This window comes from Bos mutus, chromosome 25 (genome assembly GCF_027580195.1).
Source record: "Bos mutus isolate GX-2022 chromosome 25, NWIPB_WYAK_1.1, whole genome shotgun sequence".
NCBI lineage: Eukaryota > Metazoa > Chordata > Mammalia > Artiodactyla > Bovidae > Bos > Bos mutus.
This window is the reverse complement of record NC_091641.1, coordinates 22,240,305-22,262,313: the sequence shown is the minus strand read 5'-3', so window position 1 is coordinate 22,262,313 and position 22,009 is coordinate 22,240,305. Positions and strand designations below refer to the sequence as shown.

The 22,009-nt window shown below is 38.5% G+C and overlaps 1 protein-coding gene across 2 annotated transcripts in view; it reads left to right on the top strand.

Annotated features, from left to right (window-relative positions):
• The window catches only part of MOSMO (modulator of smoothened), a 75,803-nt gene that overhangs the window by 52,911 nt on the left and 883 nt on the right, over positions 1 to 22,009 (top strand). Inside the window, exon 4 of one of the 2 annotated variants that reach the window (XR_011462677.1) lies at positions 17,279 to 21,993. Coding sequence is in view for 1 of the 2 variants with exons in the window: in XM_070362966.1 (XP_070219067.1) it covers positions 17,279 to 17,491 (213 nt within the window). In the remaining variant the exon portion in view is untranslated. Of the gene's footprint in view, positions 1 to 17,278; positions 21,994 to 22,009 lie in introns of those variants that run through there. The other variant, XM_070362966.1, reaches the window with a different exon arrangement.

Below are 22,009 nucleotides of genomic sequence, written 5' to 3'. Positions count from 1 at the left end.
ATGCCATGATCTTAGTTTTTTGAATGTTGAGTTTTAAGCTGACTTTTTCACTCTCCTTTTTCACCTTCATCAAGAGGCTCTTTAGTTCCTCTTTGCTTTCTGCCATAAGGGTGGTGTCATCTGCATATTTGAGGTTATTGATATTTCTTCCAGCAATTTTGATTCCAGCTTGTGCTTCATCCAGCGTGGCATTTCACATCATGTACTCGTCATATAGGTTAAATCAATAGGGTGACAATATACAGCCTTGACATACTCCTTTCCCAGTCAGTACCTTTAGACCATGAAATTTTTGCACCTTGTTTTATGTCCCTGGATATGATCCAGTGTCTCCTAGTTTACAGTCTGTGGGTACTTGAGTAGAATGTGTATCCTGCTGTTGTGCAAAGATTGTATAAATGTTAATTATGTTGAATTGGTTCACAGTGCTTTTCACATCAACTGTATCCTTCTACTTTTCTGTATATTGCTTCTATTAATTTTTGAGAGTTTGTTATTGAAATTCCAACTAAAAATCTTAATTTATCTACTTAAAAATAATTGTAATATATAGTGGAACTATATGTAACCTTGTTCTGTATCTTCCAAGTCTCCTATAAATGTGTTATCATACTTTCATAATTTAAAGAGATTAAAATAAAACTAAGATCATGGCATCTGGTCCCATCATTTCATGGCAATTAGAAGGGGAAAAGGTGGAAACAGTGACAGATTTTCTTTTCTTGGGCTCCAAAATCACTGCAGACAGTGACTGCAGCCATGAAATGAAAAGATGCTTGCTCCTTGCAAAGAAAACTGTGACAAACCTAGATAGCATATTAAAAAGCAGAGACATCACTTTGCCGACAAAGGTCCATATGGTCAAAGCTATGATTTTTCCAGTAGTCATGTATGGTTGTGAGAGTTAGACCGTAAAGAAGGCTGAGTGCCAAAGAATTGATGTTTTGAACTGTGATGCTGGAGAAGACTCTTGGGACTCCTTTGGACAACAAGAAGATCCAACCAGTCCATCCTAAAGGAATTCAGTCCTTAATATTCATTGGAAGGACTGATCCTGAAGCTGAAGCTCCAGTACTTTGGCCACCTGATGCAACAAGCTGACTCACTGGAAAAGACTCTGATGCTGGGAAAGATTGAAGGCAAAAGGAAAAGGGGGCGGCAGATGGACATGAATTTGAGCAAACTCCAGAAGATAGTGAAGGACAGGGGCGTGGCATGCTATAGTCCACTGAGTTGCAAAGAGTCAGATGTGACTTAGTGACTGAACAACAACAAAAATGAGTAGTTATTGGATCCTGAAAATAAAAATTTGCCCTCTGCATTTCTTAAATTTAAAAAGATTTTTGGTTAGTGTTTAAAAAATGTTATGATAGATGTATTTCAAGTTCTTAATAACCAAATATGTCTAGTGGCTAATATATTGGTTCAGGTTCAAGCTGACCAAGGTGTCATTTTCATAGTAAAATCTTCAGTCTTTTTGAATGAACCTAGGTTGTCAGTAGTAATTTGTTCTGATTTCTTTAATTCTTTTATTTGGGGCCTTGTGAAAAAAAAACTTAAGTTTAGAAAAGTCCAGACAGCTCTATTATCACCACGTGAAAAGTAGGAAGGTCAGGGATGTGGAATTTGAGTGCACAGGAGAACTAAAAGGACATGACCCCTGTTGAGGACTTTATTTCTCTATTTTTAATGGACTCTGGTTAACATAACTCCTGTGCCTTTTTTTTTTTTTTTACTTTGATTTGATTCTCATTTGGTAGTTATGTTCTATAAAGTCACTGCAAACGCTGGATTAGTAAATAGTGGATTATTGTCCCTAAGGGTTAGGTTACTGTGAGCCTATGGTTACATTTCATCAACCAGTCAATTCATTACCTAGTTTCATGTTTCTGTTTAAAGATGCCTTGCTGCTGCTACTGCTGCTAAGTCGCTTTAGTCGTGTCTGTCTCTGTGCGACCCCATAGCCGGCATCCCACCAGGCTCCCCCGTCCCTGGGATTCTCAAGGCAAGAACACTGGAGTGGGTTGCCATTTCCTTCTCCAATGCATGAAAGTGAAAAGTGAAAGTGAAGTCGCCCAGTCGTGTCCAACTGTTCGAGACCCCATGGACTGCAGCCTACCTGACTCCTCCAGTCCATGGAATTTTCCAGGCAAGAGTAGTGGAGTGGGGTGCCATCGCCTTCTCCAAAGGACCCCTTAAGGATTCAATACATCAATGATATATTAATATATAAATATTATACACTACTAATAATATATAATAATATAGTGCCAACTGCACTATAACTCGTGTCTGAACAGAGTGTATCTGACACATGTTTTTTCTCTGAAAGTCACACCACAGCCTCCCTGTGCTAGGAACACTAGGCAGCACTTGGGCATTATACTTGGGGGCCCTTTTAAACAGCCAGTTCCGGACTTCCCTGAGGGTCTAGTGGTTAGGACTGCAGTTCCAATGTAGGAGGCTCCAATTTGGTCCCTGGTCGAGGAACTAAGATCCTACCTGCCCTGAAGCACAGCCAAAAAAATTAAAAATGAACAGTAAAATCACCAATAAAAACCTCACAAATGTAAAAGCATGGCATAAAGAGACCATGGAAAGGACACTTGCTTTCCATATGAGAGCTGAAGCAAGGCAGAGCATCACCTGGTTTGACTTCAACTGAAAATGTGTATGTCAGGTGACTCAGCGTTTTGCCATCCTGCACACATGCTGTTGTCTTTGGATGCCCACTAAAGTGCCTCAATTGTTGATTTGAGGGTTACAAATAAATTTTAGTGGGTGAGCATATTTGCAAGTATGAAATCTGCAAATAATTAGGATCAACTGTATGTGAATGCATTTTAAATTTTAAAGTGAAACTGAGAGAATTCCCTGGGAGTCCAATGGTTAGGACTCGGAACTTTCACTGCTGGGGCCCACGTTCAATCCCTGAGGGGGGCAGCTAAAATCCTGCAAACCATGCAGCATGGCCAAAAAAAAAAAGAAAATACAGGTTTTCTTGCTCATATCTAACTTTCCTACCCCGCCCCACTCCATCTTTCCTTTCCAGAAGAGTGGTTACTCAGTTTCCTATGCATCTACATATATGTGTACTTACAGAAATATGCATTTTTAAATAAATGAATCTCATGATACGTATTGTTCTATGGTTTGCTTTTTTCTCGTGATGTCTTAAGAAATCTTTCCACACTAGTATGCACAGAATTATCTCATTCTTTTCAGTATTCTATGGTGTGTGTACTGTAATTAACCATTCCTCTATCTGTCGGTGTTTAGGTTTCTTTCACTATTATAAATAATAATGCAATGAACATCTGCACCTTTTTCTTTGTATATGCAGAATTTTCTCTGGATTACATATGTAAAAATGAAACTGCTGGGTAAAAGGCAGCTTTGCTTAAAATTTTGCCAGAAAGGCAGTTGTATCAGTTGGGTCCTCTGGGAAGCTGGCCACTGAGACGGAATTAGAACTGCAAATAGTATTTGAGAATTAGTGCTTGTGAAAAACAAGGGAACAGACACAAAAGGTGAGAGACAGTGGTCAGAGCATGATACAGATCTATCAGAGTCAGCCAACTCAGTGGGACGCTCTGAAGTAAAGATTACCTTTTAGAGGAGTAATGCTGTGTTGGGCAGAAATGGCTAGGCCCTCGAACTCCTTCATCCTGCGTTATTGACCAGAGGCTTCTTAAGAAAAAAAAAAAAAACGGCTTCATCTTGAAAAATGAGGTGAATCTTAAAAAGTATTAACAGCTGTAGGCTAACTGCATTTGGGAGTTAAACTTCAAGGTGTTCTCAAGGGAAATCTAAGCAGTGTATTTCCAAGGCTGCTACTGCTGTATAATATAGCATTTTGTTGTTGTTGTTATTTATTCACTCAGTCACGTCCAGCTGTTTTGTGACCCCATAGACTGTAGCCTGCCAAGCTCCTCTGTCCATGGGATTTCCCAGGCAAGAATAATAGAGTGGGTTGCCATTTCATTCTCCAGGGGATCTTCTTGACCCAGGGATTGAACTCACATCTCCTGCATTGACAGGCGGATTCTTTACTGCTGAGCCACCCGGGAAGCCCTATAATATAGCATAATGGATAATAGTCTAGAGCCAAACTTCCTAGGTTCAGCATCTTTGTGTATGATTTTATACAACATCTCTGTGGCTCAGTTTTTTCATCTATAAGCTGGAGAAATAATAGTACTTACCTCATAGTTTTACACGGACTCAGATCTGGTGGCTCAGATGGTAAAGTATCTGCCTGTAGTATGGGAGACCTGGATTCTATCCCTAGGTTAGGAAAATCCCCTGGAGAAGGGAATGGCTACTCACTCCAATATCCTTACCTGGAGAATTCCATGGACAGAGGTTATAGTCTACGGGGTTGCAAAGAGTCAGACACAACTGAGCAACTAACACACACATAGTATTATAAAGAGATGAAATGAGCTAGTTTATCTTAAGCACTTAGAATATTACCTGAGACATGTACTGCATAAGCATTAACTGATGTGGTTGCTGTTATTATTTCAAATTGGTCTCCCAAAAGACTGCACCACTTTTCTTCCCACCATCCCAACAGTGTGTAAATTAGTATTCACTTCCCCATACCTTTTCCAGTACTGGATAATACAAATTTTCTTAGTTTTTACCAGTTTAATGGCCAACACATGGTATTTTATCTTAATTTGTGTTTGTTTTTTATGAAGTTGAGCTTTTTTTCTAGCCATCCCAAAGTCATGTGGGATCTTAGTTCCCTGACCAGGGATAAAACCTACACCCTTGGCAGTGAGAACTTGGAGTCCCAACCAAAAGACTGCCAGGGAATTCCCTGAACATCTTTTCATCTTATTGGCCACTCTTCTGTTTGTATACTTGAAGTATTTAATTTTTCCTCATTGATTTCTGATACTTTTTCATATATTCCAAATATTAAACTGTCATATAGTTGAAAATATTTTCTCCCAGCCTCACTTTGTTTTTCAGATTTATTTTTCATTATCATTTATGGTTTCTTTTGTCATAAAGAAGTTTAAAGGTTTTTTGAAGTATTTATTTATTTATTTGGCTGTGTCAGGTCTTGGTTGTGCCACTTGGGATCTTTCATTGATGGCGAACAGACTCTCCAGTTGCAGTGCTCGGGCTCAGTAGTTGCAGTGCTCGGGCTCAGTAGTTGCCACACGCAGGCTTGTTTGCTCTGCAGCATGTGGAATCTTAGTTCCATGACTAGGGATCAAACCCGGGTCTTCTACGTTGCAAAGCAAATTCTTAACCACTGCCCCACCGGTGGTGGTGGGAAGTCCCTAAAGTTTTATCTTTTTTCTTTATGAGCGAGGGTTTTGTGTCTTTTTTTTTTTTTTTTTAAGTCTTTTCAGGGTTATCGTTTTTGAGGTTTTTTTTTATATTTAGCTATGTATAATATTTTGAATTTATTTTTATCCATAATTTTAAATATTAACTTTTATTTTTTCCCCCAATAATGGGCATTGCCCCAGCGCTATTCATTGACTGGCACGTTTTTTTCCCTGATATTTTGAAATGCCACCTTTACCGTATTCTAAATTCTTGTATGTATTAGATCGGAAGATAGGGATATATTTTTGAAGGTTTTAATGTGTGTTGCCAAATTGCCCTGAAGAATACATTTAGAAATTTATCTTATTGGAGAATATCTTACTTCACCTCCTCAACCTGGTGTTTGTGTTTGTGTTTTTGTTTTTGTTTTTGTTTTTTTTGCTGTAGCCAAAAAATAGAAATATTGTTTTGGTCTGCATTTCTTTGATTACTGGAAAGCATGAACTTTAAAGTATATGTACTTTAGATATCCTGTATGCCATCTTATATGAATTGCTTATTCATATCCTTTGTCCATTTTTCAATTTTGATATTCAATTTCACATTGATTTGAAAGGACTCACTATATATAAAGAATATTACCCCTTCATATGTATTGCATGTGGTTATTATTTACTTTTAAATTACAATCATGATCTTTTTCTTTATAGAATCTGACTTTGCATATATAGTTGAAGGGTCTTCCCCATTCCTAAGACCACACAGTCAACTTGAATATTTTCCTTTTTTAAAAAATAATTGTATTTATTTGTTTATTTTTGGTTGTGCTGGGTCTTTGCTGCTGCGTGGGCATTTCTCTAGTTGTGATGAGCAAGGACTACGGTTCGTTGTGGTTCCTTCTCATTGCTGTGGCTTTTCTTCTTGTTGAATGCAGATTCTAGGATACGTGGGCTTCAGTAGTTGTAGCATGTGGGCTCAGGAGTTGGGGCTCCTGGGCTCCAGAGTACAGGCTCAATAGTTGTGGCACACAGGCTTAGTGTCTCCGGGACACATGGGATCTTCCCGAACCAGGGATTGAATCATGTCTCTTACATTGGCAGGTGGATTCTTCACCACTGAGCCACCAGGGAAGCCCCATTTTCTTTTTTCTTTTTATTTTATGATTTTAGTTTTTATATTTCTGCTATCTTATTTTGATACAGGGTATTAATAGGAATCTATCTTAATTCTTTTCTAATTAGAAATTTATTTTTTTAACTTTCTAAAAAGTTCTTTTCTAATTCTTAATCCATTATTTCCATTGATTTCTAATGCCATCATATATATATTTGATCTGTTGAGGTTATTTGATTCTGTTTTATTGATTTATTGATTGAGGTTGTTTACATCTGTTTTGTGGCTGGAAAATGTACTTTGGAAAGAAAACACTCTGTGGAAGTATTTTCAAACACTTTAGTTTTGGAAGTTAAAAGGAAATCCTCTCTTAAGCTAGAGTAAGTGAAGTGAAGTGACTTGGGTTCTGCTTGTGTTCCTTTATTCTGCCTTGTGGTCTTTAAATAGCACACTTCACTATATCTCTAGCACCAGAGGCTTTATGTGGTGATTTAAAATATTAAACTCCAAAAGAAAATAATTCCAGGATTTAAGAAACACTTCTTGCCAAGTGTAATTGAATGTTACTCTTTAGGTCTGATCATCTCTTTGACAAGAAGCAAGTTTTTTTTTTTTTTTTTTCTAGCTTGCTTGCTTGCTTTCTTTCTTTCTTTTTTTTTTTATTTTATTAAAAAAAAAAAAAAGAAGCAAGTTTTGAAGGTAAACCTATCTCTAGAAAAAAAGCAGGAGTTCTCAGGATATCTGGGATAAAATATCTGTAGCTCAAATCACAGATAAATAGCTGATTACTTTAATATTTAAAGAGCTCTTATACTTCAGTAAGGGAAATGCAGTAGTTCCTGCCTTATCTCCCCTACGAAGGGGTATGTTCCAAGACCCCCAGTGAATGCTGGAAACTGCAGATAGTACTCCACCCTCTATCCTATGTTTTTCCCTATACATAAACACCTGTGTGATAAAGTTTAATTTATAAATAAGGCAAAGTAAGAGCATAAAAACAAGAACTAAAAGAGAACAATTATAACAATATATTGAGTAAAAGTTATGTAAATGTTATCTCTGTCTTTAACTTCAACATTGCCAGAATTCTTCATTTGCAGATACAACTTCTTTAGTAGTTTTTATATTCTTCTGTCCAGACCTATTCCTGGAGCTATGTAATCATCCTTTACTGGCAGTAAATGGCTTGGTACCATTTGTTTTAGGGAATCCTTTGCTGATGTTTTCCTATAGACTCTGTGCTTTCTGATGTAACACATTGCCATCAATTGGCAAGTTTTCTACCTACAAGTTTAATGCCTTTTCCATCTTAGCTAAGTACTTAACACACTATGGCCATAACTTATGCAGTTTGAGGTACAACAGCAAAAAATAGCATGAATTTCTCTTCCATCTTCACAGTTCACAGATAGAAGATTCATTCATACTATAGATCTTAGCAATTTTGGCATACAATTTTTTTTCTTACTGAAAACTGTCACCTTTCATGTAAAAGAAGCTGTTTATGGTTTCACTTTGGCATAGCCTAATTGGCAGCATCACTAGTCTTGTACTTTGGGGCTATTATTAAGTAAAATAAGGGTACCTGAATAGAAGCACTGGGATACCTCGACAGTCTGTTGGATAACTTACATGACCAAAAATCCTAAAGGAAATCAACCCTGAATATTCATTGGAAGGACTGATGCTGATGCTTGAGGCTCCAGTACTTTGGCTACATGATACAAAAAGCCATCTCGTTGGAAAAGACCCTGATGCTGGCAAAGTAGGAAAAGGGGACGACAGAGGATGAGATGGTTGGATGGCATCATTGACTTACTGGACGTGAGTTTGGGCAAGCTCTGGGAGATAGTGAAGGACAGGGAAGCCTAGCATGTTGCAGTCCATGGAGTCACAAAGAGTTAGACATGACAGTGACTGAACAACAAGTGACTAACAGGCGGTAGCCCATACAGCGTGTGCCCACTGGACAACGGGATGATTCATGTCCTAGGTGGGCCAGAGCAGGTGCTATGAGATTTCATCATGCTACTCAAAACAGCTCACAATTTAAAACTAATTGTTTATTTCATTTTGTTTTTCAGTCACTCAGTCGTGTCTGACTCTTTGTGACCCCCAAAAATTTGAACAATTTTATTTAGTTTAGAATTGTTTACTTGTAGAATTTTCCGTTTAATATTTTTGGACTGCGGTCAACTGCAGGTAACAAACTGGAAAGCAAAACTGTGGTTAAGGGGGAATACTGTATTCTAGCACACACATGACAGGTCTCAGAAGGGGAACAGAGAAGGGGCTTAAAGAATATTTGAAGAAATAATGACCAAAATCTCTCCAGGTTTAATGAAAAACTTTAATCTCCACATTGAAGAACCTCAACAAATTCCAAGCAGGATAGACTCAAAGTAATTCACACCTAGCTACATCATAGTCATACAGTCCAAAGACATGAAGAGCATCTTGAAAACAGCAGGGGAAAAGTGAATCCTCATGTACAAGGGATCCTCAAAACCATTAGCAACTGACTTCTCATCAGAAACCATGAGGCCAGAGAGCAGTGGGATGACACATTCAAAATGCTGCAAGAAACAGACTGTCAACTAAAAATTCTGCAAAACTATCCTTCAGAAACAAAAGAGAAATCAAGGTATTCTAAAAAAACAAAAACTGAGAAAATTCATCACAGACTTGTCCTGTAAGAAATACTGAGGGGAGTTTTCTTCAAATTGAAATAAAAGGGCATGAGGCACTGTTTTGGATCCACTTGAAGAAATCCACCAGTAAAAGTAACTACAGAGGTGAATATAAAAGTCAGTATAAATGTCTTTTTGCGAGTAATCCTTTCCTCTTTAAAAGGTTCATTTATTTGTTTAGGCTGCGCTGGGTCTTCATTGCTTTGTGTGGGCCTTCTTCAGTTGCAGCGCGCGGGGGACTGTTCCCCAGGCGCAGTGCGCAGGCTTTGCGTTGCAGCTGCTTCTCTGGTGGAGCACAGGCTCTAGGCGCTTGGGCTTCAGTAGTTGTGGTGCACAAGCGTAGTTGCTCTGCAGCATGTGGGCTCTTCCTGGACCAGGGATTAAACCCGTGTCCCCTGCATTGGCAGGCAGATTCTTTTACCACTGAGCTACCAGGGAAGTCCTCTTTTCCTCTTTAAAATAGGGTAATAATTATAAAACTGTGTTGATGGGCTTACAGTATATAAAGATGTAATTTACATGGTAATAAGTACAAAAGAAAGGGAGGTAATAGAGGGATATTGGGGCAAAAATTTTGGTATACTATTGAAATTAAGTTGGTAAATCTAATCTGTTGGGTTTTGTCTGAGATAAAATCCATCATTTTTAAGTGTGCAATTCAGTGATTTTTAGTATATCCATAATGCTGTGCAATCATTGCCAATATCTAGTTCCAGAGTATTTGCATCAGCCCAGGAAAAAGAAACCCCGAACTTCCCAATTCCTCCTCCCCTAGCCCCTGGCAGCAACTAATCTCTGTCTCTGTGGATTTACCTATTTGTTATATTTCATATACATGAAATAATACGCCATATAGCCTTTTGTGTCTGGCTTTTTTGTAAACTTAACATAGGGTTTATACATGTAGCTTGTGTTAGTACTTTTTAAAAATTTTTTTGAATAATATTCTATGGATTTTGTTTATCATTTGATGGACATTTGGGTTGTTTCCACTTTCCTTGTTATTCTGAATAATGCTTTGGACATTCATATACAAGTTTTTGTGTAAATGTATGTATTCTAACTCCTGGGTACACTATAATACACTTCAATTCTGACAGTAGCCACCTAGAGTTAGCACAGATCCCACAGATTAAGGGCTCTGTCTTCGACAAGATTGCCTCTAGTTCAGACACTGCCACAAGTTTGAGGTGAGGGGGCATTTCTCACCTACTGGCTATAAATTTAGGATTTCCCTCAAGTTCGATAAAGAGACAGTTATAATGCTATGATTGGGGGCATGGAAGCATAGAGGAGCAATCCGCCCAGAATGGGAGTGTAAGAGCTTGTCGAGGAAGACTTGCCAGAGGTGACTTTTAAACTGTGACTGGGATTTGGAATTGTAGGTACTAACCGTTTGAAAGAGTAGTTTAAGCAGAGGGAACGCATATATGAAAGCCTGGTGTGCTCATGCTTGTTAGAGATGATTTAAGAATTAACTTAAGAACTTGAGCACCAAATATGAAAAAATGGGAAAAAAGAAGCAATATCATCCAGACTTTTGTAAGCCACTTGGACTTAATCGAAGAAACCGTGTATAGAAGACAAACAAGTCCAACAAAGATCCCTAAGAAACACCGTGGCAGAGAACAAAGTGCCTGTGGAAAAAAAGAAAGAAAAACCAGAGAGGCCAGAGGAAAATAAATAGAATACGGAGTCACTAAAACCAGAGGAAATGAAGTTATATCAGATGCTGCTAAAATATTGAGAAAAGACTTAGAAATACCCATCAAAGTCAGCAGAGTGGAATGAATGATGAACCTGGCAAGAGCTGTGCCAGGGGGTGGTTGGGGTAAAAGCCAAGCTACAGTAGATTAAAGGGTGAATAAGACTCAGGGAAGTGGAGATAGGAACTCTTGGCCAGGCTCGGGGACAAAGGATGCTAGGCAGAGCAGACAGAAACACAGGCATGTTGAGACCAGAGGATGACTTGACATGATGGGGTGTTCTTGTTTTATAATAGGGGAGACTTCGGGGGCTTTCCTGGCTGTCCAGTAGTTAATACTCTCCATGTCTAATTCAAGGGGCATGGGTTTCATCCCTGGTCAGGGAATTAGGATCCCACACACCAGGCGGTGCAGCCAAAAAGTAAGAAGTAAACAGGTCTTAAAAAAAAAATAGGGGAGACTTTTGCAGTCCAGAAAAGAAAGAAAATAATGTTAGGCAAGCTCCCAGAGAAAGTAAGAGGGAATAGGATCCAAAACAAAGGTAGAAAGATCAATAAGATGAAAGAACAAGTATACACAGATAAATTCATAAGTTCTCATGGTGAACAGTTAAGGAGTTGCTGTATGATGGCCCCTATCTTTTCTGCAAAGTAACAGACCAAGGCATCTACTGAAGTGATGGGGGGGCGGGGGTGTGGATCGTTCTCATATAGTGTGCAGTGGACTTGAAATGGGCACAGGAGAGAATGGGGAAGTGGTGCATTAGGGACATCTAATTTGTTTCTGGATAATAATGGCCCTGAGATAGTGATGGTTTCTCAATAGGAACTTAGTGTCACCCCTCTGCTCTGAGCATCAGCATCCTGGAGGTAAGTGCAAGGGCAAAACTTAGATTGAATCAGGGTTATGGTTTTTGCCAGGTGGGTACAGTGAAAGGATAGAAAGGTGGTAATATGATGGATCAAGGACTCTAGGCTGGATAAGGGAAGAAGTGAAGATGGTAGGAGAGTGATGGATGCCAAGAAAATAGCAGAAAGTGCCAGGGAGATATAAGAACAGGTGGAAGTAACAGGAAGGGACACTGTTACTAAAGCAGACACTGGTGACTGGCCTAATAAACCTAAGTGTTATGTCACTAGGGTTTTCAGACACTGCCATTGTATGGTTCATTAGATTCCTCGTTTTACCTGTTCACTCTTTTTGGCCAGTTCACTATTTATAAGTACCCACCTCTAAAGGTGGGCTTCCCAGGTGGCTCAAATGGTAAAGAACTGGCCTACCAATGCAGGAGATGCAGGTTCAATCCCTGGGTTGGGAAGAACCCCTAGAGAAGGGAATGGCAACCCTCTCCAGTATTCTTGCCTGGCAGGCTACAGTCCATGGGGCCGCAAAGAGTCAGACCCAACTTTGCAAGTAAACAACTTCTTAAGGTAGAACCCAGAAATCACAGCTAATAAAAAAATAATCATCACTAGCAGTGCTTCTGGAGGAAAAAATTAAATATGTGAAGTTTTTAAGTTACCTGTGGACTATCATTTTCTGTGCTTGTGTCCCTACTCATTTAAAGTATGAGCTGCCGGGGTATGACTTACACAAGAAGGTGTATATCACTGCCCACATTGGGCTGCCAGGCTTCTTCTCACCTGCCTCCAGATTCTCCTAAATTTCCTCAACCAACCTGTCACTAAAACATAAAACTAAGTTTCAGTTTGGTTGGAATATTGTCCCTTACTTAAACAGATGCTCTTGAAAAGGGCAATATGTTAAACCTTTATCAATCATTAAGACCATTACGTTACTAGTAGGCTAGCTTGCCAAGATCAGATGTTTATATCCCCAGAGAGAAAGTAGAGTAAGAGATCCACATCAGTGGTAGCGATTGGGTGGGCCAGTTCCTTTCATTAACAAAGAGAGCCCCATGAGATGAAGAGAACACTTATAGAAAGAAAATTCAAGGGGAAGATGGAAGAGGGCAATGGTGCTGCTGCTGCTTGCTAAGTCGCTTCAGTCGTGTCTCTGTACGACCCTATAGACAGCAGCCCACCAGGCTCCGCCGTCCCTGGGATTCTCCAGGCAAGAACACTGGAGTGGGTGAAGAGGGCAATAGCAAACGTTAAATAACTTCACCGTTTTGTTCAAATTCAAACCTATATTGGAAAACCCAATCTGTGGCCAGTTTATTGAACGGTTACTGTACCCGATTTGCTCTGACGGATTGGTGGGTATGTGTGCCTTAGTGCTTTACAACTCCTGTGTTTCAGATTTTCTGTAACACAGCTTTTACACGTGGTGATGACGTGCCTTGTAATCATCCTCGTGCTCAAACTGGCTGTGTTAAATCATTTCAGTAGTGTTTGGATCCATAGATGATGGGTGTCAAAAGCCTCCTCAGTTAAGATTCCCCACTTAACAGGAAATTATGACTTCTTTTTCTGTGTTTTGATACACCGGTGAGATACTAAGAGGCATATGGCATGCTATAGTTCCTGGTTGATTTCCTTTTTCCTGTTGTGTGCAAGTCTTTTATTTGGCTAGACTGGTTACCTAGGAAACAGCTGCAGGGTAAAGATGGATTGGCTGTTTGGGAAATGGAATTACAGACCCCTTCAAGAAACAGAAGACCTGTTGGATAAAGCAAAAAAATTAGTGAATGGCTAAGTGTATGCTTAATTTAGTGTGCTTCAAGAAATCACACTGAGTTCTATAGAAAATTTAATTAATGCAATATGATTTTTAAATTTATTTTTTAATTTCACCAAATGTTTGTTAATTCCTGCTTTGTGCCCACTGCCGCAGGCCATTCTGAGGGCTTTCAGTGAAGTAAAACGTTCAGTTCCCTCATTTTCTGTTTGGGTCTAAAAGAAGCTACCTTAAAATCAAGTGCATGGGGCTTCCCTGGTGGCTCACTGATAAAGAATCCTGCTAATGCAGGAGACACAGGTTCGATCCCTGATCTGGGAATATTCACATGCCACGGAGCAACTAAGCCCATGCACCATAACTATTGCGCCTGTGCTCTAGAGCCCAGGAGCCACAACTGCTGAAGCCTGCGTGCCCGCAGCTACTGAAACCAACTGCTGAAGCCTGCGTGCCCACAACTACTGAAGCCAACTGCTGAAGCCTGTGTGCCCACAACTACTGAAGCCTGCGTGCCCACAACTACTGAAGCCTGCGTGCCCTGAAGCCACCACAATGATGAGCCTACACACCGCATCTAGAGAAAGGCCCACACAGGAATGAAGACCCAGCAAAGCCAAAAATAATAGATAAATAAAAGTTATTTTTAAAAAATCAAGTGCACAATTATGTGATATAGTCTATAAGTGTGTTCAGAGAGTTTGGAGGATGTAAAGGATCTTGGCTAGTCAGTGTGAGTGGTGGACTTGAATCTGCAGGTAGGAGATAATACTTTGAGGTAAAAGATGAAATTTAAAGACCTGGTGAAAGTTCGGGTACTCAGAGTACCTGAATTTACAACATTCAACAATAGCAGCACAATTACCCTTGCAGTTCCCTACATCCAGACAGCTTATGGAAAATATGTAACTCTGATATAAATTATATTGCCCTAGAGTCTTAGGAAAATGAATATTAGCAACAATGTTGACCCACCACTGTTTGCACTAACGCTTGCATAATTTAAGAAAAAATCTATTTTAACTGAAAGTGTGGCAGAGTATTAGTTTTGTAATCTCAAACCACTACAGAAATGTGGGCATGTAAAAGACATTCAATAAAATATTTGTGAGTTGATTTTCTTATATACAGTATACCTTCCTGTTAGTATTAGCTTTCTTTTCTTTCAGAATGTAGCTGTTGAATATTAGGTCTTGATTTGTAGTGATAAGGCCTTTTGTAAATATAGGAGCATAACTCCTCTTTCAAAGCTGAACATCTGTCAGGTTATCTCCATTTGATTTCTAGGAAGTATAGCTATCTCAGTGGACTCGATGGTCATGAGTTTGAGCAAGCTCTGGGAGTTGGTGATGGACAGGGAAGCCTAGCATGCTGCAGTCCATGGAGTCGCAAAGAGTCGCACACGACTGAGCAACTGAACTAAACTGATAGCTATAATTTTCATTTTCTTACTTATTATCTTTGTATTCATTTGGTGTGGTGTGCCTCTCAGGAGAGGAAGAAAAAGCAGTCCTACTCAGAAAGCGTAACAATCTACAGGCACAGAAAATTAAATTTGAGTCCTCTTTGCCATGCCCATAAATGGAAAGTAAGAGGGGCAATAAAAGGATACTCTGAAATATTTTGAAGGAGAGATGTATTGAACCTACAGCCTCAAATATTTACCAGCAAAGAATAATTCTCAAATTTAAATTTCACTGTGCTGGCTGTTTAGAGTTACTGATGAAAGTGTCTTTGTACTGATATTTAAGTCGTGAAGAAAGTTGTTACTGTAATCAGAATCCATAATATTGAATTTTTCCAGAGGGTCTTTTATTGCCTGTTGTCTATTCTCACAGTAATTAGAGCTTTTATAAATGAAATAGTGACTACAGAGGGTAATTTGTTAGAAGTTTTTTGCTGAGTGATCAGGAATGGTTTCCTGATAGAAGTGCTTGAGCACTGCTGTGAATGCTTTATTTCCCAAATTACTATAAAATGGCTTGTCATAATAAGACACACTCTCTCCCCCAAGTTTCCTTTTCAAGAAAACTTTATAGTGTTTCATTTTAAGAACAATTACGCAACTCCCTGCTACCTCCTCACCCCTGTTGTTGCACCTTTTCTGGTCTCAAGCAATTACCAGATACTAAAAAGGTTGGGCTTCCCCTGGTGGCTCAGTGGTAAAGAATCCGTCTGCCTGCCAGAGCAGGAGACACAGGTTCAATCCGTGATCTGGGGGGTTAGTGATTGTCCGAAACTTTGAACTGAGCCTATGAACTCACTCCACTCCAAACAGCGGCTATAGAAGGCGGATAGTGTGGCATTACTGTGAAGGCTTGCTTACTTTCTGCCCCTCTCCCCCCTCACCTCCTCCACCTTGCTGGAGATGATCCCATAATTATAACTCTCTTTGCACCTCTTCGGAGATCACAAGAAGCACCTAATTACCAGATGATTTGAGAGAAAAAGTCCAGCTTATTTGAGTTATTGTCTTCCACTCTTGAAAAGTTACAAAGTTAGCCTTAGAGGAAAAAAAAGACCACAACTCAATTTTGAGAGCAGAGCTGTTTTTTTTCTTTGTTTTCTTTGAACGCATTGATTATTTCTAAAAATGTACTAATGGCAAAGGCAACTTGCAGGAAAGCAGCACCCGACCAACAGCCCCACATATGCACGTATATATACAGCTCCAGCCCTGGTCTGTCTTCTCCCACTAAGGGCAGCTCCCCAAAATGCCTCACAAAGGAACTTGTTCATGGCACATGCTGTGATTTTGAGGTTACTGTCTTTTTGTTGTAGCTCTTGTTCATAATGAGAAAATAAGACCAACAAAAGATGCAGAAATCTATTATGTTTTCAGTGGCTCCAGAAATTTCTTGTATTTTTGGCAGCTGTTTTCCCATTTGCAGTTGCTCTTAAAAGGGAGAAGCAAGCAAGTTTTACTCAGAAGTAACATTTTAATTGTTCTTCTTAGTGGAGAAAAGGATAAAATAATTACTTTTTCATCTTCCTTGTCTAGATTTCTGTAAATTAATTTACCCCAAATTTGATAGAGGGGTTCCTTGGGTTTGACATGAAAACATGTTTGTTTAAAAATAGCACTTAATGTTTTACAAAAAACGCTTTCGTTTATTTAAATGGGAGAGAAGTGCTTTAAAAGTTAGCACTGATGCCTCTATGCTTTTTTGCTGAAGCATGCTAGTAATGATTTAGCAATGTGAGCACTTTCACATTGTACAAAAATTGTTGAACTTACCAAACAGGGTGAACTTACTAGTTTTTCTAGCATTTTCTTGAATTTCATGGAAAAATGCTTATATTGTAATATTCTTAGACCTTTTAAATTTAATAAAATAATATTGGTTCTAGTATTTTATCCATTATTTAATTTTATCTACATATTACACTTAGAAATATTTCAAGTTTGCCTTTAATTTTTTTAAAAGTGTGTTTCTTCTCAGCCAGAACAATATACGGTGAGACTTAGATCTGGAAATAGAAAAGTTTCAATTCTTTCTGTTAGAATGATAAGCCCAGCGAGAGCAGGAACCTCATCTCTCTCGTTCACTTATTTCCCTGGAGCCTAGAACAGTGCTTGACTCAAGCACCCAGAAAAGTAAAAAATGACTGAGTGATTGCCTTCTATGACTTGTGGGGTTTGTTTAAGTTTACTTTGCATGTTAAACGAAATATTTCTACGTAGCGGACTACAGCATAATGCTGCGGAGTAGGACCCAGTGGAATTAAGTGCTGGGATGACCCACTCAGAGAGAAATAAGATTTAAGGGGTGTTGGTAGGGACTGTTCCCTGGGTGTGCCAAACCCACTAACATATTCCTATGTTTTGCCTCTCCCCAGGAGCACTCACTGTGGGCCTTGTGCGACAGTGTCAAACAATCCATGGACGAGACCGGACATGCATCCCACCTCGGCTTCCCCCAGAGTGGGTCACCACACTGTTTTTTATCATCATGGGAATCATTTCATTGACTGTCACTTGTGGTTTGTTGGTGGCTTCCCACTGGCGAAGAGAAGCCACAAAATATGCTCGATGGATAGCATTCACTGGAAGTAAGTAACCTGTGCTAAGTAAATTTGTCTAGAAGGCACTCACACTGGTATTTTTATGAAGATATTCAAGTCTCAGTAATAAGGACTCTCTAATCATCAAAGAGCACCATTTGTGTACGGCCATCAGATAGACTCCACGCAGTCCCATCAGCTCTTCAGAATTCTCACCACAAGACCAGGACATCCAGACCTTAATTGCTTTGAATAAAGTGCTATTTTAATGAATTTTATTTTTGCTCACACTGTGACATAAGTTTTCCAGGCCTGTGACTCAGAGCTACCACTAACCTGAGTCTTTTCCTCTTCTTAAAAGTATTGGAATCTTCTGTCAAATAAAGATAAATCTAGAAAAATATATACAGAAATATAAATTAGTTTAAGGTGGTGATTTGCTTTTTAATATCATTGATTTGAGTTTCTACTGTAAGTTGTTGTGTGATCATTGAAAAATCAACACATTTAGCTATCTAACAATTGTTTCTCAACATTTCTTATGCCATTAAGCTATGCCCAAGGGTATGATACATATATTACACATTCTCTTGTACTTTGCAAAATTGGTTTAATTTCAAAACACAACACAGGCTTTTCCCAAGCTAAAAGCAACAAAAATGCACAAAGGAAAGATTCCTATAATTTTGCTTTCTTCTTTCTAAAGCAGTTTTATCCCCCAGGGGACATTTTAGATTGTCCCAGCTAAGGGGATGCTACTGGCGTGTAGTGAGCAGAGTCCAAGGATGCTGCTAAGAAGGGTACAGATGCACAGAATAGCCTCACAACAAAGACTTATCTGGCCCCGGATGCCAATAGGGCCTGTTAAGAAACTCTGCACTAAAGAACAACATAACTATACCTATGCCAAATAATACAGGATTTAGTTTCTAATTCAATATCTTATAATCATCTCAGGTTTTCTTAAGATTTTTTAAAAAATAAATATTATAGTACAGCTTACTCTGCCTTGATATTGTCATGTAGAATTTATAGGGGCAGGCATAATCCCATATATTCCTATTAATGTTACAACTCAATTTATTCTTAAAGATCATAGGATAGGGATATTCGTTCATGAGTCTTTTTTTCTCCCTATCTCTCTATGAAGCTCTTTCTCTTTAGAGAATGTATACATTTCCAGATCTATTGTTTTATTTTCATCTCTATTTCTCCCTTAATTTTAAAATCTAGATCAAGTTGCAGTTGACATAAAAATGCTTCTTCAACCTTGTTAAGAAATGTAAAACAAGTTGATGATCTTGTTTGAGGTCAGACCGCCTGAGACAGTTTTCTAAATAGTAGGGTCTAGAGGCAGTTACAAAGATGGGGCTACTAAATTAAAGGGTACTGATGAGGAATTTAAAGAGAATCTTTACTTACAGATACAGTTACTTATCCAGATAGAATTCACTCTTTAGGAGTTAAATAACATCCAGAAGGATTTAGTTAAAATTTGGGAGTGCATATTCCTTGATGGCTCAGACAGTAAAGAATCTGCCTGTAATGCAGGAGACTTGGGTTCAGTCCCTGGATTGGGAAGATCCCCTGGGGAAGGAAATGGCGACCCACTCCAGTATTCTTGCCTGGAAAATTCCATGGACAGAGGCTACAGTCCTTGGGGTCACAAAGAGTCAGACACGGCTGAGTGACTTAACAGTTTCACTTTCCATGCTCTGAATATCAAAAATCTAAAATGTAAGTTAGCAAAGTAGTATGAGTCAAAGAAAAGCACCAAGTTACTCACATGAGCCATTGATTCTGTGACTCAATAAAAGGAAAGAACTTTGATTATCTTGTTTTCCATTCCTCTTCAAGAGAGAATATTTACATATGTATTTAAATGAACTACCTTGAAATATAGAATTTTTTCCTTTATTTTTCAGGTTAAATAATTTAACTTCTTAAAATATGTGTGTGATATATAATTCAGAGCCTGTGAAAGGGTGACCAAGTGAAAAGTAAATCTCATTTGTGGCCTGTTGCCCAGTTATCCACGACTCCCTTCCTGGAAGCAACCATTCTCACCAGTTCCTGGGGTTTCCTACCAGAGGTGTTCTATGTATAGAAACGTATATGTATATGTGTGAGTGTTCTATAAATACATATTTATTCTATTTATACTATTCTGTATCTAGGTTTTTTGGTTCAACAGTGTATCTTAGGGTTGATGTCATCTAAGGAAGCATAGAGCCTTTCTCTTCCTTAAATGCATTGTTTTTGTTACCCCAGCTAGTCTGCTGGGGTGGCAGTCAGAAGAGGGGGTTGGACTCCCCCTAGTGTTGCCATTCAGCCTTTGAAAATGTACTTCTCAGTAGTTTTGTTAAGAATATAAACTTAATTTTCTAATGGGTTTACACAGAGGAAGTGCTCAAAGGAGAGCCGCACATGAGGGACTCACCTGTGGCGGCAAGAGTGACAAAAAGACGTGTCTTTTTCTTCAAGTCTGACTCTTGTCCTTGCTTTCGCCACCTTAATTTACTTGTCTGCCAGTACACCTGATATCTGGCTCTCACCACCAAGAAATCTATGCCATACAGGATATGAAGTTATGTCTTTACAGACTTTTTTTAGGACCCAGAACTTAATTGTCAAAAGTTGATAGATATTTTCAGCATTAACAGTATTTAAGATCTGAAGTAACTTCTCAGATCTCAAGAGCTTAAAAAAATCTCATCCACCAGCATTAAAAACTCCTCAGGAAGTATAGATAACTTGATTCCTTGGATTAGAAATCACTGTTGGATACCATCAGGTGTTCATTGCTTCCTAGAAATTTGATTAAGCTGTTCCTAACCAATTTGGAAAATATTTAACACTTGTAAAATATTAAACCCTGCTTTAAATACAGTCATTAAGTGGTAAATGATTACTATAAAAGATAGATTTTTATTTTACAGTAGAAAATAGTAAAGGATAGGAATTAAGTTGGCACATCAGTTAACAGAATGAACAAGAGTAACATCTGCATATGTCTGAAGCACTTCTAAATTATTTTAGTGTTTCCTGAGGTTAGATTAATCTATATTAAAGAACAAATTGTTTTTAAGACAATAATGTCTTCCCATTGCTTTTATTAGATTGTCTATAGCTATTTAGATTGTGGTTTCATTTTACTTATCAAACCATATTAAAAAGTGAAGTCGCTCAGTCGTGTCCAACTCCCAGCGACCCCATGGACTGCAGCCTACCAGGCTCCTCCATCCATGGGATTTTCCAGGCAAGAGTACTGGAGTGGGGTGCCATTGCCTTCTCCGATATTAAGATACAAGAACCATTAAAGGTTGGTGACAAATAACACTGATGAGGGGACATTGGCAGCGCTAATAAAGTTGTGTATTGCTAACTATACAACAGAAAGGCCAAAAAATCTAGTACTTAATACCTGAATTTTTCATTCGTTTTGTAGTAGGTATCTAAAAGAAACTAAATATGCTTATGGAACATTATTTGGTGTGGTCATATGCCCAAAATGAAAACAAACTCTGTGTTGATTTAATATAAAATAGTCACGTAAATGGTGCAAAGCAAACAAGCGTGCTGGTGTGTTTCTTAAGTTAGTGTATTACCTAAGAAAATGTTGCCTTTTACTACATTTCTGGAGCTATTCCTTCCAGGATATATTTATAATTGGCCTTTTCAGAACTCTCCTATTAAATTTTGTTGGTTGAGTAATACAAACAATTTAGGACAAGTGTCAACTGGTATATTTATCCAGGATTTTGTCATTATTGCTGGGAATGGGTTTAACACAGAGTTTTCTCATTCAGTTAGTAATGGGGATTCTACAGTAATCTGCCTTCACAATATGCTGAGGAAATATTTCTGCCTTCAGAGAAAGTTGAAAGACTATGAATATGCTTTAAAAAGCACAAAATATTTTCTTGGAAGAGCCAGCCTATCTATAGGTAATTTGTGTTTCTTAAGAAGAGATTTTCTTTGGTAGCACAGGGGAGCACGCTGTTTCTAAAACAACCAACTGTGGAATAACTTCTGCCCAAACACTGGGTAAGATAAATAGTATCTATATTTGTATGTACCTTTTCTCAGTTCCTTATAACTAATATCAACTGAGAAGAGCAGAGAATTGGGAAAATAATACTAGGATGATAATCAACATTTATTCAGCACTTAATATCAACCTGGCACTGTGCAAAGGACTTAAAATTGTTTTGTTTATTCTTCTACAACTTAGCCATTTTCAGAATTTCAGAAGACTAAGATTACACTAGTAGAGCCAGAACTTAGCCCCTGTCTGACCGAGCCCTTTGCCACTACTTTAAATCGTCAAGAATTGTATATACAATTATTTAGTAGGTTTGGTGGCCTTTCTTAATGCTTGTATTCAAAACTGTATGTAAAAGGCTAAACCAGCTTTTGTTGTATTTAATTGTTAAGCTTGGAGGATCTGTAGTATATGCAAACCTTTTTATAAGTGGTCCATGTTGCAACAGATTTGACCATGTTGTCATCAATCCACAACCCTGCTTATAAACTTCCTTTGTGCCAAATTTTCATTGTTTTCTT